We start from the raw sequence: 16791 nt of genomic DNA on the forward strand, positions 1-16791 counted from the left end.
CAAACTGTAAAGCACCCCCAACATTACCACACTGCACCAAAAGCTGAGTTGAATACAGTTATCAACTCTCTTGACATTTTCAGGGGATTACTGACACTTTTACACAGTATTTACAGGACATTATGCAGGTGATAACCACAATTCTTCCATTTTGTACACAGCCGCGTCTTATTATGAAGATGACACATGAAGCAGTCATGGCGGTTTTTATAAAAAAAAAAAAAATTCAGTGGTAAACACTAAGAAGTCTGTATAAAAAAGGACATGAGTATATACTGAGACTTGTGATGCTAACATTTAGCGCGTTAACCTTAAAAAAAGACAGAGCACAAATTTTCCTTGTTTTGAAACATGATTAAATGAGATTTTCTCTCCATTATTGTCCTTTGCATGAGTTTTCAGTCTCTGAAAAACAAAGAGCCTAAGTAAAACATACTTAAAAATAAAGGCAAAATCAAACACATCCTTCATCACGGAGTCTCCTTGTTTCCTTGAGCACTTGTTCACCCTCCAGTTTGTTGTGGAGAGCAGGTTTGAGATTCAAAATGTCTTTTCCTCTTTTTCCCCCTCACTCATACGTAGTCTTTCCGTTCTAACCCGGGGCCACCTGCGGACCGCGGGGCAGAGTAAGCCATCCGTGACGGGTTGTATCTGGTCTCACGTGGCGGACAGGAGCAGCAGAGCAGTCCACCACCGAGAATCAAGAGAGCAGCAGCCGCCCAGCCGATGTAGAGCGCGGCGCCCAGCTCCCTCCGCTGAGCGTCTGTTAATAACGGGTTGTAGAAGTCCCTGATTATAGTGTTGGCCGACCACGAGACGGGAATGAGCTGCATCACCCCGGAAACGATGAAGAAAACCCCGGAGATGATCATCACCTTGGCCTTGGACGCCTCGTCGTCGATGCAGTTGGTGCACTTGGCGCCGGCGATGGCGATGAGCACGGCGAGGATGGCCAACAGGATGGAGATGACGGTGAGGGCACGGGCGGCCTGCAGGTCCTGGGACAGAGCCAGCATGGAGTCGTAGACCTTACACTGCATCTGGCCCGTGCTCTGCACCACACAGGTCATCCACAGGCCCTCCCAGATGATCTGAGCCGTCACGATGTTGCTGCCGATGAACGCCGTCACCCTCCACATGGGGAGAGCGCACGCCACGATTGCAATAATCCATCCCAGAATGCACAGGGAGATGCCTATCAACTCCAGCCCGATAGACATTCTGACACGTCTTCTTCTTCTTCTGCTGCTGATTGTTTGTCACACCTGAAAGGAGGTCACAGAAAGAAACCTGCAAAGGGGAAGAGGAAGAGTCAACCAGAGACCCGACTAGTAATTAAGTTAATTTTTAGGTCTCGCATCCGTGAGTGTGTGATCATCTGTTGCCTCAGCTTCACCAGTATCCTTTATAAGGCAGATCAGGTGGAGGGGAGGAGTCCTTGAAGGAGCTGACATCACTAAAAGGGGAGGAAGGGCCTGGACACATTCTGCTCTCGGCTTACATGGGCAGCTTCACAATGGGCCTGGCCACAAAGAGGCCTTTTACAGCTGAAAGAGCATGCAAGTATTGCATTTGTTAGTATAACCAAAAGACATGGTTTAAAGGGAGGTTAAGGGTCATTGTATTGTTAAAAAAAAGGTATTTTGATACAGATGTAATGTGAATGAAAGGAGACTTTTCTTTGTTGTATATTTCTTCTAGCTTTACCTGAAAAAGTCAAAGAACACTTTGTCATAATTAGTACATGCTTCTTTCTGCAGCTATGATGTTCCTTTAAAAAGGCTAATAAATGAAGAATGCCCAGACCTGGTTCCTCCTCCTAGCTTTTTTATTATCCCTGTCTAGTGAAAGCCATACATCTCCAAGATGTCAGAACTTTAGGGTGTAAAGCAACAACAAAAAGCATCTTGGTTTCAGTTTTTTTTTTATTTAAAAAATCAGTTTGGGGCTATTTTGTCGGTTTTGGACTCCTTTTCATTCTGCCTGTATAAACCACTTAAAAATCTTTACCATGACTTGTTGGTATCATTGTTTTCAGCACAACCTCACCTATGTAAACTGATTATTAATTTCATTTTGACTTACTGGATCAACATTTTGAACACAAAAAACACAACAAAATGTTTGCAAAAACACACATAAAAACACACAAAAAACAAAAAAACAAAAAAATACAGATAAAACACATAAAAAAATACAAAAACACACATAAACACACAAAAACACACACACAAAAACACATAAAAACAAACTCAAAAAACACAAAAACACACCAAAACCATAAAAAAATTACAAAAAACACAAAAAATTACAAAAGCACGCACAAAAACATGCACAAAAAAACTGATAAAAACACACAAAGAAATTACAAAAAACACACAAAAAACATTAAAAGTTGCATTAAAAATGATGAATGCAAACTGCAAAATTAGAAAAATCTCTGCAAAAAAAGTAACATCATGTTACACTTGGTCGAGGTGGTTTTTACCTTTACTGAAAAGGAGTTAATGCATTACATTGGACATGGAAACTTGTGGAAAAGCCAAAACTTTAGAGAAAAGCTGACAGCAGGGCTCCATGCTGCTTCGTTTTTACGTTGTGACGTCATGAAGAAGTCGTGCTCCGATGCTTTCGTGGACTCCAGAGGGTTAATACTCAGAGTTGGAGTTACGAGGCTTTCCCCTTATGTTTGATGGGCCTTAATGACTCCGTCTGTCTGCAAAATGCCCTTGAAATTCTTCGACTGTCTCCCTAGAAATCCCCCCAACCCCCTCAGTGCTGACAGCCCCCCCAGTCTCCCCCCTGACATGAAACAGGTTCATTGTTTGTGAAGGCAGGTCAGATAGTGGAGTGTGGGGAAGCTGACAAAGTAGCGGTTCTTGTTATCACAGAGCCAACAGACATGTGGGAGTCAGCCAGGTGGAGAGGTGCTGTGATAGAGACTCCCAGTCGTCACACTAATGTCTCGGTATGCAGAGTTTATGGAATCACACTTTTTCTTTGCACGTGTTGATATGAAGATCAAACATTTTGCTGCTGCAAATGTGTTTTTCCAATTTCCAAGTGGTTGTCACTTTTTTTCAAAGAAAGGTAGTTAGATTTGTGCCAAAATGTTCCAACAACCCTTTTTTTTTTAATTCACACAAAAAATATTTCTCAAAATGTCAAATACAAAATAAATGAAGTCAAAGACATTAAAAACTTGCAATCAAATTATTTGCGTAATTGCAAAAGAAATCTGTCTTTAACCCTTAACCCGGGGGAGGGGGGTAATATTTTGAAAAAAAAAGTTTACGAGATTAAGGTGTCAAATCTTCCAGAAAAAATGTGCAGGTTTATGAGATTTAAAGTGGCGAATCTGCGAGAAAAAAGGAGTTTTTTCCCCACTTTTGTCTCGTAAATCTGGGACTTTTTTCGAGCAGATTTGCCACTTTAATCTAGTAAATTTGCAAGAGTAAACCTCCAGGAGGTATAGGCTACCCATTCACAAAATGCTACAAAGATTAAGATAAAATAAGTTCATAATGGACTGTTGGGATGTTTTGTTCAACATTGACATATGTATTACAGGGTTGTATTTGATATTTTTGATTCATATTTGAAGGTTTATTGAAATAACGCCAGGGTTTTCAAAGTCTGAGACTGTGAAATTTCTCTCAGATAAAGCTTAGAAAAAAAAAAAAAGTAACTTACTTAGTTTTGCTCAATTCCTGGGCATCATTGTGATTATGATTATGTTAGTTAGCCATATCTTATTATACTTAATGATTGGGATTATATTGCTGTTCCATACAACTTCAAACTGTAACAATTTACAATAACCAACTAAGTAATGTTTATGGACTGTTTATTAACCAATTATTAACCATTTACAAAGTGCTATACATACTTAATCGTTAAATGTTTTCAACCAATTTCTTAAAGGTATTTGAATCATTTCAAAAATCATTAACATACTTAATATGGTGTTAAAATGTTATAACGAGTGCAACTAAAACTATTAATAAACTGTTAATTATAATTTAGTTGTTTGTTAATGGTAAAGTAACTATAAACTTACATTAATATACCATCTATTTGTCATTTATAAATTATTTGGTTAGTTAAACATTAATAAATGATGCATTTACCATTCTAAATGGCCTATATACAGTTAAACAACATATAAATGATGATTAAACGTTAATAATCTGTTTACCATTTATAAATGATGGTTATTTTAAAGTGTTACCCTTCAGACTACACCAAATACATAAAAAAATGTCTGTCCTCAAACATTTATTGGTTTCTGACTCTGAGAAAGTGGAAAAAATGGTCAAATTCACCTAAACTACTGTCTCTCTGAACTACCTATCTCACACATTTAGGCTATAATACAATATTTGATCTTCATTTAATAACTAATGTAAAAACTAATGTAACATTAACATAGGTTATTATAGTTAACGAAAACTAACGAAATAACGAAAACTAGAATTGAAAAAACATTTCTGTTAACTGAAATAAAAATAAAAACAAGAGTTTAAAAAAAAAAACGATAACTAACTGAAATTGTATTATGTGGTAAAAAAACTAACTAAAATTATAGTGAAAATGTCCTTCGTTTTCGTCTTTTGTCAACTTTTATCTCTATCTGGTTTTATGACTTAAAAACTTATTGGGGCTCAGATAGGATAATAAAGGAAAAGGAAATAAAGGCAACATTTATTGTGACTTTTTTAAAATCTGGCACCCAACAAATACCCCATTACAAAAAAACTAAAACTAACACTAAAACTAATAAAAAATAAACTAAAACTAAGCATTTTCCCAAAACTGAAAACTAATTAAAACTAACAAACACACTCTAAAAACTCATTAAAACTGACTGGATTTGAAAACAAAAATTGACAACGAAATTAAAACTAAAACTAATGAAAAATCTAAAACTATTATAACCTTGCTATGGACACATCAGGGCATAACAACATATTTTGCACATGGACATGACAAAAAAAACACATCTGAGAAGTTACTGAAAGTGCAATTTATATGATTTTTCATCAAACTTTCAAATGCCAAATGTTACAGCCTAATAAAACAGACAACCAGAGAAAAGAACTGTCAAAAATTTAAGTCATCAACACAATGTATGTAAAAAAACAACAAAAACAAACCAAGGCCTTTAATTAAAAAAGTTACAAATCAAACATCAAAACATTTCAGATGAACTGATTTACACAATATATGACAATGATTATCTTGTGATAGGCTTCTTTGAATCTCTTAATCAAAAGTAAATGCCATTTGTAAAACATACATGTACAAGCAGTGAAGTTAAAAAAATACAGATTCACCTCAGTCATAAAGTATACACTTATTATCATAAAGTATAAAACATAGGGCACATTACATCACTAGCAGTCAGTGTCAAAAACAGCCTCAAAGTTACACACAAAGCATTTCACAAAGGAAAACAACTTTTCAAAAAAGGTGTGTCTAAAAACAAGATAAAAACACTAAATCTGAGGGATATGATCTTGCTGCATGGACAGATAATCTCACTTGACAAGTGAATTAATTAAGTAATTAAGCAAGTTAATTAAGTCATTTATTATTTTAAGCGTTCAACATGCTTATTTCTAGATTTAATAATCTTAATTTAAGAAATCTTGTCAAGTGAAATTATCTGTCCATGCAGCAAGATCATTTCCCTCAGATTTAGTGTTTTTATCTTGTTTTTAGACACACCTTGTTTTGCAGTGTAGGCTCTGTTCCAAAGAGCATACATTAGATGTTGGCACGAATATCAGCATTTCTCAGATTTGTATGTTATTTTAAAAACGTCAGTCCTCCCCAGTTCTCTTTAAGCAGTCTTTTCCATGAAGGTACAGGTGTGAGAAAAGAGCAGGTGCCGGTTCAGACATAGTCCTTCATGTTGTAACCACTGGGGGCGACCGACCTGGTTGGGGAGTACATCATCTTTGAAGGAGGCCCATACTTCTTCTCCGGTTGCGGGGGGCAGCTGGAGCAAAGGATGCCCCCTCCGATGAGCAGAAAGGATGCTGCAGCCCAGCCCAGGTACAGAGCCGCGCCTAGCTCCTTCTTCTGTGTTGGCACCGAGCTGTAGAAGTCCACGATGATAACATGGGCGCACCACGACACGGGGATGAGCTGCGTCAGACCAGCCAGGATGAAGGCCACCCCAGCGGATATCATCACCCGAGCCTTTGCTGCCTCTTCGTCCACACAGTTGGTGCATTTTGAGCCCATCATGGCCACCAGGACCCCCATGATACCCAAAACGATGGAGATGACAGTGAGGGCGCGTGCAGCCTGGAGATCTGGGCTCAAAGCCAACAGGGAGTCGTACATTTTACACTGCATGTGACCTGTGCTCTGCACCATGCAGGACATCCAGATCCCCTCCCAGGTGTCCTGCGCTGTGATGATGTTGGACCCAATAAAAGCGGACACTTTCCAATTGGGCAAGGCGCAGGACGCAACGGCTGAGATCCATCCCAACACAGCCAGAGTCACTCCGAGGATCTCCAGTCCCACTGAAGGCATGTCTGTAGTCTGTGTGAGTCAAAGTGTGCAGAGGTCTTCTCTGTCTGTCTGGAGTCAGAGGTGGACAGTGATAGTGTCCTCTGGATTGCTCATATAAGAGCAGATATCTAGAAGGTGGAGTCACTGAGTCATTGGCCAGAGAGGAGTTCTAATCATTGTCTGTCCCACCTTGTTTGAATGTTTGAAAACGCAGCCTTGGCATGAAAACAGCCTCAGCTTAATCATTCAACTTCCTGTGGCCCGGTAGCTCTCCCACCTGTTTGGGTGAGGGGAGAGTAAACAGAGGGATGTATCATGGGTCTGGAGTAGTTAAAGGATAACGGACGTGATAAAGAACGGTGGATGAATGATTGAAAGTGGAAGACACAATATCAACTCCTGCAGGTTTCTCATTGTTCTCGTCTCGGACAGATGATTAGAGTTCTGAGTTAACTCTATGGAGTTTTGGGCTATTTTGTCCATTTTTTAATCCTTTTCATCCTGCCTGTATAAAAAAGACACAAAATGACCAAAAAAAGACACAAAATTACTAAAAAAGACACAAAATTACTAAAAAGGACACAAAATGAGGAGACAAAATGACAAAAAAAAAAACACAGAAGAAGACACAAAATGACCAAAAAAAGACACAAAATAACTAAAAAAGACACAACAAAAGACACAAAATGACCAAAAAAGATACAAAATGACCAAAAAAGATACAAAATGACTTACAAAGACACAAAATGACAAAAAACAGACAAAATGACCAAAATTGTTCCGCTACACACACAAGACACAAATAAAATTGAGTCCCACTAGAATAAAAACCAGAGTTGGATGACAGGATCACACACAATCACAAGATCACATTTATGTTGGTTTTTCTTTGTTCAAATTTCTTATATGTTATATTTGCAACCTTTGTTCACATTTGAAACATTTCAAATTCTTCATTGATCATGATAGTGTTTTGGAAGTTTAAAAAAAAAGAAAACCTGGTTAAAAATCACATTTTATGTTGTTTTTTCTTTGTTTCTTTTGGGTTCGAACTGTTGATCCTTTAAGTCAGGATGAAAAAAACAATTATTAGGTCATATAGGTGAGGTTGTGCTGAAAAAAAAATAGACCAACATGGCATTTAAACATTTTTTTAAGTGGTGTACAGGCAGGATGAAAAGGATTCAAAAAAGACTCCATAGAGTTAAATTTAGCTTGTTTGTATGAAATGACTGAAGCTGGCAAATATGAAAGGAGAGGTGTGATAGATGTGGTGAAAAAGGGTTTAAATGAATCAGTTCTCTGGAAATGAGTGGGAGTGCTCTGATGACCTGAGGCGTATATTCAGAACTTTCCTGGCAGTCTGTGTAAACCACCATCCCGATTTCTATGGAACTGAAATGCTTTTGCTTTGTTGGTGTTTTAAAGTGTGGGAGCATTATCAACAGTCTTGCCATAAGGAGGATAAAATCAGCAGTTAATGCGAAAGTTACGTAACACAAGAGATGATGTCCAGAATGTTTCCAGTAACAGCGCCTGTCCTTTTTACAGCAACCACAAGAACATAAAATATTACCTCACATCGTTGGAGCGTATGCTGCTATGCAATGCTAAAAATAACTTCACCTAGTTGCCTAGCTCACCATGGGAAGTTAATAGCTGAGAGCACATGTGGGAACTGCAATGCAAACAAGACAAATCCCCTCAATATATACACTGCAAAAAAAGAAAAGTTGGGTGAACTCAAAATTTCAAGGCAACAAACTTCGATAAAATTTTAAGTTGGACTATTATTATAATATTAATATTTTAAGTTTTGTTTTTGAGTTTGCTCAACTCTGAATTCAGATTTTTGAACTTATAATTTTACATTGTATTAACTTTTAATCCTTATTTCTGCTAACTTCTGCAATGTGCTGAATTGATTGTAAAGCCACTATGAAATGTCAGCTGATGTTGCCACAATTTTGAATTAGCATTGATACGGTAATGGCTACTCTTGTAGCTGTAACAAGCAACGCCGCTAGCATCAGTTAGCCGCTAGCATCAGTTAGCCGCTAGCATCAGTTAGCTGCTAGCTTTCGCTAATTTCACCGCTTTCCCGCATTTCACAATAAAGAAATAAGAGTTTGCAGAACTATTGTCCCTTGTTGTGAACCCCAACTTAAAGATATAAGTAACAACAACTCACAAACTTGCTTTTGAGCATACAACTGGCTTCCTTTGTTGTGCTAATTTACATTATTGCCCTAAATGTCAATAATTTTTCCAAGTTTTACCAACTTAAATCACTGTTTTAGGCAAAAAATACAAGTTGGCTTTTTTTGCAGTGTATAATATCTGCATGTGGCAGGAGCACAGGGCTCTTATGTGCTAATTCATTAAAAATATTCATGTTTTTCTCGTGTTTCGAGTGATGATTTGAAGGAGCAGTGGGTTGGAAGCTGAAATAATTGTCAATGGTGTTATCAGTGTCCTTGCTCTGAAGGTCCTAGTGCATCCTGGGTTTTAACCTCAGTTTAACTTTTGCATCTGCCACAGAAAAAGACCCCCATAAACACACACACACAAACACACACACCACACACACACACACACACACACACACACACACTCTGACCCCCAGTAGCTTTTCCAGGACACTCTCAATCTGCACACTGTAAAAAAATGTTTGTAGAAATAACAGTAAAACACTGTCAAATACTGTCATACACTGTCATTTACATCAGAAATAGGGCGTAAAATTGTACATCACCGTTGTAGAAACTTTTAATTAGGCTACTGTAAGTCAAAGAATAGCGCAAAACTTTTACTTTTTTCTGTCATAAACTGTAGGAAACACACAGTTTTGCTGTAAAAATATAACATTTTCATGTAAAGTTAATGGAGAAATACCATCATGTGTGAATGAATGACACAATTATCCTAAAAATAACAGGAATATTCAGTTTAAATTACAGTTTTTGCTGATATTTACATTTAAATTTACAGTAGAAAACCCACTCACTGTATTTTTTACGGTGAAGTAGGTATGAGGTATGAGATATGAGGTATTTTACCGTAAATTAAACAGATTTTTTTTTTTTTTTACAGTGCACAGCACTTTTGTCAAGTTGCAGCTCACAAAAACGGGAGAAAAAGAATCTGCTCTGTGATGTAATGACTGTAACCGTTTGCCTAAAACACAGCATGTATTGATGATTGTGCAAAAAACTTCCGTAACATTATTTCAGAAGTTTCTGGTGGTTTCTTACCAGGCCATGAATGAAACATTGTTCTGTAAGAATCAAAACACTATTAACCTCAAAAGTTGTGACATCTTATTTCTTATAGTCACTCTCTTTTCCACGAGGCGATGTGCTCATATACACCTTAATGGAATTGTGCAGTACGTGTCAGCATTTCAGCAATAATATCACATTTGTTGCTTCGCTTATTGGAATCCGATGAAGTGGGAGCTGCTGCTCTTATGCAATTTCTTCACCTCTCACTGAGTTTTTCTCATTCAACACATGACTTCACCGCTGGGCTCAGTGACAGAATCCTGCCAGCAGGGTCTGAGCTCACTCAAAGAGAGTTTTCAGGATATTTAGAAGCCTTTCCTTTAAGATCAGGGGTCTCAAACTCAAATTACCTGGGGGAAAAAAAACTAAATTACTTAAAGAAAAGACACAAAATGACAAAAAAAACATAAAAATGACCAAAAAAAGACACAAAGTTATGAAAAAAAGACACGAAATGACCAAAAAAGACACAAAATGACTGAAAAAACACTAAATTACTTAAAAAAGACACAGAATTACCAAAAAAGACAAAATGATTTTTTAAAAAAAGACAAAATTATTAAAAAAGACACAAAATTACAAAAAAATACACAAAATTACAAGTGCCATTCTTTTAAAACTCACATTAAACTTTCATGCCAAGGTGGGATATATATATATATATATATACATATATATACATATATACATATATATACATATATATATATACACATATATATATATATATATATATATATATATATATATATGAATCTAGTCCTATATTTTACACTACATATATTTGACCTTATTATCTGCTTTACTTGGCCTATCATCATCAAACAAAAACTGGCAGAGTTTGAAGCCAGTACTTTAGAAAGACTTGAAGTTGCTTCGTTATTATGCCATAATGACATAATGAAGAAGTAATGTGTCAGTGCTTTTGTGGCCTCCAAAGGGTTAATTATATTACTTAATTAGGAGCACTGAGTTACAATGCAAGTTCTTGTATGTTTCATATATTATAAAGAGACAATATTTTTCCTACAGTACCTGCTCGTATTTTGTCATTTAGATTTCTAGTGACTCTTTTAGAATTTGGATAACCTTTCATTACACTGAAGCCCACCTGGGGAATAAAGTAAACAGTTGAAACCATCAGATCAATGGGGTCTTTGTAGCTCGGTTACAGTGCAGGTTACTTCCCCTTGCAAGAGACTTTTATCTCCGACTCGGTTTCACTCTCTAAATGGAGGACAAGCTACAATGGAAGGGAAGCATACGGTGCTCCTCCTGCTGAAACAAGCCACCCATTGTTTCTTTCATCAATTTACATTGAAATAAAATACCTCATTTTGGCGTGCACCTCTTATTGGTCAGTCTCTGCTGAACTCTGCATCTGCCACTCTTTATGCATACCAAAGAACTCATGCAGGAAAAGGTATGTTATACCTAATTTAAGCATCAATTTCAAGTCTTTTGTAATAAAAGTGCAGAGTTCCAAACTTTATCTCCACCATAAAGAAGACTTAAACATGAGTCAATTAGTTTAAAAAGTTTTGTTTTTTATTTATAGTCTTGTAAAAACTTGCTTTAATCACAAGTAATCTGGATGGACGTAGTATTTATTTAAGATCAGACATCATCTTAATGTTTCTCTGAACAAAGTAAAATAGGAAAAATAATAATTGAAATAAAATATTAAGCCTTATGCCCTCCTGCTCCATACTACCCTCTGGTGACCCTCGTGGCCAAAAAAGGCCATGCACACTAAAACTGCTATAAAATCACCATACATCAATATATTTTTTTTTCCATAAATCTCTTAAACAGCTTCAGACTTGTTCAAAACTACCAAACATTCAATCATTTTCAGAATTTTAACCCTTATACGCCAGTTTATATATTGAAGTTTTCCATAATTTCTTCCAAAAAAACACAAAAGATGATTATTTAAACCATAAAATAAATAGTAGAGAGCTGGGGTTTTGGTGGTTATTAGAGCATTGGATAAAGCAAAGATTAGCAACAAAATTGATTTGATTGCATTAGTATTTTTTATGTAGTGCCAGATACTCCCTCTGGTGACCCTCGTGGCCAAAAAAGGCCATGCACACTAAAACTGCTATAATATCACCATATATCAATATTTTTTCAGATTTTTTTTTCATAAATCTCTTAAACAACTTCAGACTTTTTCAAAACTACCAAACATTAAATCATTTTCAGAATTTTAACCTTTTATATGCCAGTTTAAATATATTGAAGTTTTTCATAATTTCTTCCAAAAAAACACAAAAGATGAATTTTTTCCCCATATAATAAGTAGTAGGGAGCTGGGGTTTTGGTGGTGATTAGAGTCTTGGATATGTCAAAGATTAGCAACAAAATTGATTTGATTGCATTAGTATTTTTTATGCAATGCCAGATACTCCATATGCCAAAAAAGGCCATGCACACTAAAACTGCTTTTAAATAACCATACATCATCATCTTTTTAAAAAAAGAAAAGTTCCTGCAAAAATTCATGCCTCAAGCTCTAACACAGCCAAAATGATCAACAAATGGAAAAAAAAAAGAGGGCACAAGGGTTAACAGCAATATAATATTCCTGCTACAGAAAAATTCTCACAATAAAACAAATTATCAAGCATGCATCAGATATTAATACTTAATGCCCAAGCTCATGATGTTGCATTTGCACTGCTGCCACCAAACATCCACCTACTATGCACAAATATGCTAACATGAGTCCTTTTATCTTCATGTCACATGTTCATACGTAGTCTCTCCTGGGGTATCCGTTGACTGACATCACCTTGACAGCAGAGTAATCCACCCGGGGCGGCACGGAGCCGCCGCCGCCGCCGCTGGCTGCTGCAGCAGCTGCAGGGGGGCAGGAGCAGCAGAGCAGCGCTCCCCCCAGGATGAGGAGGCAGGAGGACGCCCAGCCAAAGTACAGAGCGTTACCAAACTCCCTCTTCCCCGTCTCCTCCAGCATCGGGTCGTAGAAGCCCAGGACGATGGCGTGGGCCGTCCAGGACACGGCCACCAGCAGTAGCAGCCCGGCCACCACGAAGGTGACTCCAGCCGACACCACCAGCCGCGGCTTGCTGCTCACGTCCCGGCTGCAGTTGGTGCACTTGGCCCCTGCCACCGACAGGCCGATGCCCACGATGCACATCACCATGGAGACGATGACCAAGGCACGAGCCGCCTGCAGGTCCAGCGGCAGCCCCAGCATGGAGTCGTGCACCTTGCAGTGCATCTGGCCCGTGCTCTGCACCGAGCAGTTCATCCACAAGCCTTCCCAGATCACCTGGGAGATGACGATGTTCTGGCCAATGTAGGCAGCTACACGCCACATGGGCAGGCCGCACGCCACCATCACCCCCAGCCAGCCCGCCACCGCCAGGATCATCCCGAGGAGCTCCAAACCTGCAGAGTACATGGCTGGAGCCGGGGATGGAGAAGGAGCTGAACAGGACTCTCTTCCAGGGCTCTGTGGGATAGAAGGCCCTCTGTGTCGGCAGGCTCAACCCTCCTGAGATGAAGGCGATATCGGATCCTGCATAAGACTTTTAGTGAGAGAGGGAGAAACAGATTCTAGCTTCTTTATACAGCTTAGACCACTGAAGGTGGAGTCAGCTTAAGGTGGCATCGTGTTTACCTTCAAACTTCACCTGCAAGTGGGAATGCTTTTGTATTCAGCAGCTGGAATTATAGGCTCACATGGAGAAAATCATCAGCACTCTTTATGAAAACATGTTTTATTCCGGCCCTGTAGAGCTGTAGAGGGGTCTCAAAGTCAAATTACCTGGGGGCAGCTGGAGGCAGTATCCAAAAAAAGACACAAAATGACAGAAAAAAAAAAAAACTTTAAAAAGACACAAAATGACCAAAAAAGACACAAAATTATTTTAAAAAGACACAAAATGACCCAAAAAATATACAAAACTACAAAAATAGACACAAAATTACAAAAAAAAGACACAAAATGACCAAAAAAGAGACACTAAATGACTGAAAAAACACTAAATTGCTTTAAAAAGACACAGAATGACCAAAAAAGACACAAAATTATTCAAAAAAATACAAAAAATTATTAAAAAGACAAAAAATTGTTAAAAAGACACAAAATTATTTTAAAAAGACACAAAATTACCAAAAAAGACACAGAATTACCAAAAAAGTAAAGTAATTAAAGGGACCTTCCATTAAATATGGATATGGATTCTGGTGTTGTCTGAAAGCTAATTTACAGAAGAGATGCTTACAGCAACCATTTTGTCAGTTCTGATTATACTATATTACATAAAGATTTTTCTTGCATTACTCCCTTTTAAGTCTTTTAAATATGAGAAAGATATGTATCTGTGTATGTGATATGTGACAACCTTGAAGAAAACTGCTGAATCACCATCTGAATGAGATCTCTGTGCATGAAAAAACAAGCAACAAAGACAGGCCTTGTCTTAGCTGGTCAGCTACATAATCCCTCCTGAGAGGAAAAAAACACACTGGGTTTGAGGTAACAGGCATCATTGTCAGTGTGCATGTTTGAGGTGTTTCTCTTAAAAAGGAAGAATATGTAGAATACATGGCAACACATTTAAATAAACTGAGAATATCGGCCTATCACTGCAAAAACTGAAATCTAAATAGGATTAAATATCTTAGATCAAGGGGATATCTGCTTATTTTCTGTCTGATAAGATAGTTCTTCTTAGTCAGCAGTTTTTATTTTAGACTGTTTCACTTGTTTTAAGTGTTTTGGTCCTTAATTATCTAAATACGTAAAACAAGGGGAAAAAAGTACAAAAATTAGGTGTATTTTGCTTAAAAATAGCAAAATGATCTGCCAATGGAACAAGAAAATGTCAAGACTTTCCAAAACAAGTAAAAAATATCTAATCTTAATGAACCCTAAAATAACTTAGAATTAGTGTATTCTTACTAATAAAAAAGTGCATTTTTCTTGATTCTAATGAAATACATGTGACCTATTTTCTCAATATCTTGAAAAATATTGCATGATATGCATAGGCATTATATTTCTAGAAACCAGCAAAGTCAGACTAAAAACTAGTGAACTTCTCGTGATACAGCTACAAATATTTCAATCTGGCTGCTTTTTTTTTAAGTATGTGAAGAGCTATTTTATACAGTCTATGGTGAAGAGGTAAAATTATGTCAAAGTTATGATTTCTTAGTTATGCTTGAAATAAGAAATTATTAATTTGAAATAGCAGTTTTATACTTGTAAGTGTTGATGAAACAGCTTTGTAACTGTTGATATTCTAGTTTCTTGCATGTATGTACTCAGTAAAGGTCATAAAATCTCAGTAACAAGTTGTAATATTATTATTATTTAGATAATTAAGGACCAAAACACTTAAAACAAGTGAAACAGTCGAACATAAAATATGCTGACTAAGAAGAACTATCTTATCAGACAAAAAATAAGCATATATCCCCTTGATCTAAGATATTTAATCTTACTTAGATTTCAGTTTTTGCAGTGCAGCTGGAATTGCTCACCTGAAAATCTTAATTTAAAAAGGTGTAGATTTCAGTGTAATAAATGGAGTAAGCTTTGGCTCTTTTTTTTTTTTTGCCTCCATAAAATGCTGTCACAGCTGTTCTCTGTCTGTGTGAGTCACCATCAGTCTTTTGTCATGCTGAACATGAGGTGAATGAAAGAATACCTCAGCAGACGGGAATATCCTAAAATATCTGCAGCAGCTCATCTGACAGACAACAGGGGGTTGAGGTGAGCTGACAGGTGAGCTCTGTGTCATTACAGGCTTTTCTTTAATAACTGAGGTTGACTAGGGTCAGCGGTCAGGATCAGGATCTCTGTTATCTTGTGGTTGACTCACAAGTACAGACACACCCAACCCTCCATCCTCCCATACACACACACACACACACACAAATACACACACACTTAACACACTTTAACAGGCAAAGTGATTTAATGCATTATTTTACATCTGATAGAGGAATAATAAAGGGTAACAACGGTAAAAACCACCTCGACCAAGTGGGTTTTTTTCTAATTTCTTTTAAGATTTTTCTTATGATGCAGTATGCATTCAGCATTTTAAATGCAATCTTTTATGTACTGTTTTTTGTGTGTTTTTTGTAATGTCTTTGTGTGGTTTTATGTGGTTTTTTGTGTGTTTTTATGTGGGGTTTTTGTGTTTTTTGTGTGTGTTTTGAGTGTGTTCTTATGTGTGTTTTTGTAATTTTTTTAATGTGTTTTTACGTGTCTTATTTGTCACTTTTTTTTGGTTTTTGAGTGTTTTTATGTGTTTTTTGTTTGTTTGTTTTTTGGTGTTTTTTGTCTGTTTTTATGTGTGTTTTTGTAAACATTTTGTGTTTTTTGTGTTCAAAATGTTGATCCAGTAAGTCAAAATGAAAAAGATAATCAGGTCATACAGATGAGATTGTGCTGAAAACAATGATACCAACACATCATGGTAAATGTTTTTCAGTGGTTTATACAGGCAGAATGAAAAGGAGTCAAAAACCGACAAAATAGCCCCAAACTCCAAAGAGTTAATAACAATGCCATCTTGATTTAACCAAGAGAAAGACAATGCAAAACCAAGAACTGGTTTATATATATTTATTACAAATATTAATTAAATATTATTACGGAGGATTCGTTGCACTCTGGGACAGACACTGAAGACGTGACATAATAATTTCAACACACTGTAACTGTTTATGTGCATTATATTGTAAATGTGTGTTTTTACAGGCAGGGGGAGCCACTATTGCATTCTGGGTTTGGTTTTCCTGAAAACACCCTTCACAAGAATTTGTCTGTTTTGTTACAGTGAAAAAATCAGGTTGGCTGAGTCAGTCAAATCTTTTAAAGCTCAATAAATAAAAACATACTTTATATGGGAGCTCATCCTGATTTTACTCTTTTTTTCCTGATTTTATTTATTTTTATTCGAACACATGTTTATCTTTATTTTCACAC

The 16791-nt window shown here is 36.9% G+C and overlaps 2 protein-coding genes across 2 annotated transcripts; both read right to left on the minus strand.

Moving 5' to 3' along the window:
- Positions 1 to 212: 212 nt before the first annotated feature.
- On the minus strand, positions 213 to 6765 carry LOC131970081 (claudin-3-like). Its single transcript, XM_059331346.1, has 3 exons — positions 6100 to 6765; positions 3620 to 3666; positions 213 to 1230 (listed from the first exon to the last, which is right to left on the minus strand). The coding sequence occupies exons 1-3, from the start codon at positions 6547 to 6549 to the stop codon at positions 573 to 575; spliced, it is 1155 nt and encodes a 384-aa protein (XP_059187329.1). The 5' UTR covers positions 6550 to 6765; the 3' UTR covers positions 213 to 572.
- A 4597-nt stretch (positions 6766 to 11362) lies between these two features.
- On the minus strand, positions 11363 to 13656 carry LOC131970076 (claudin-4-like). The gene has a single exon (XM_059331341.1). It carries the CDS (start codon positions 13243 to 13245, stop codon positions 12571 to 12573), a length of 675 nt encoding a protein of 224 aa, XP_059187324.1. The 5' UTR covers positions 13246 to 13656; the 3' UTR covers positions 11363 to 12570.
- Positions 13657 to 16791: the final 3135 nt, after the last annotated feature.

This window comes from Centropristis striata, chromosome 4 (genome assembly GCF_030273125.1).
Source record: "Centropristis striata isolate RG_2023a ecotype Rhode Island chromosome 4, C.striata_1.0, whole genome shotgun sequence".
Taxonomy (NCBI): domain Eukaryota; kingdom Metazoa; phylum Chordata; class Actinopteri; order Perciformes; family Serranidae; genus Centropristis; species Centropristis striata.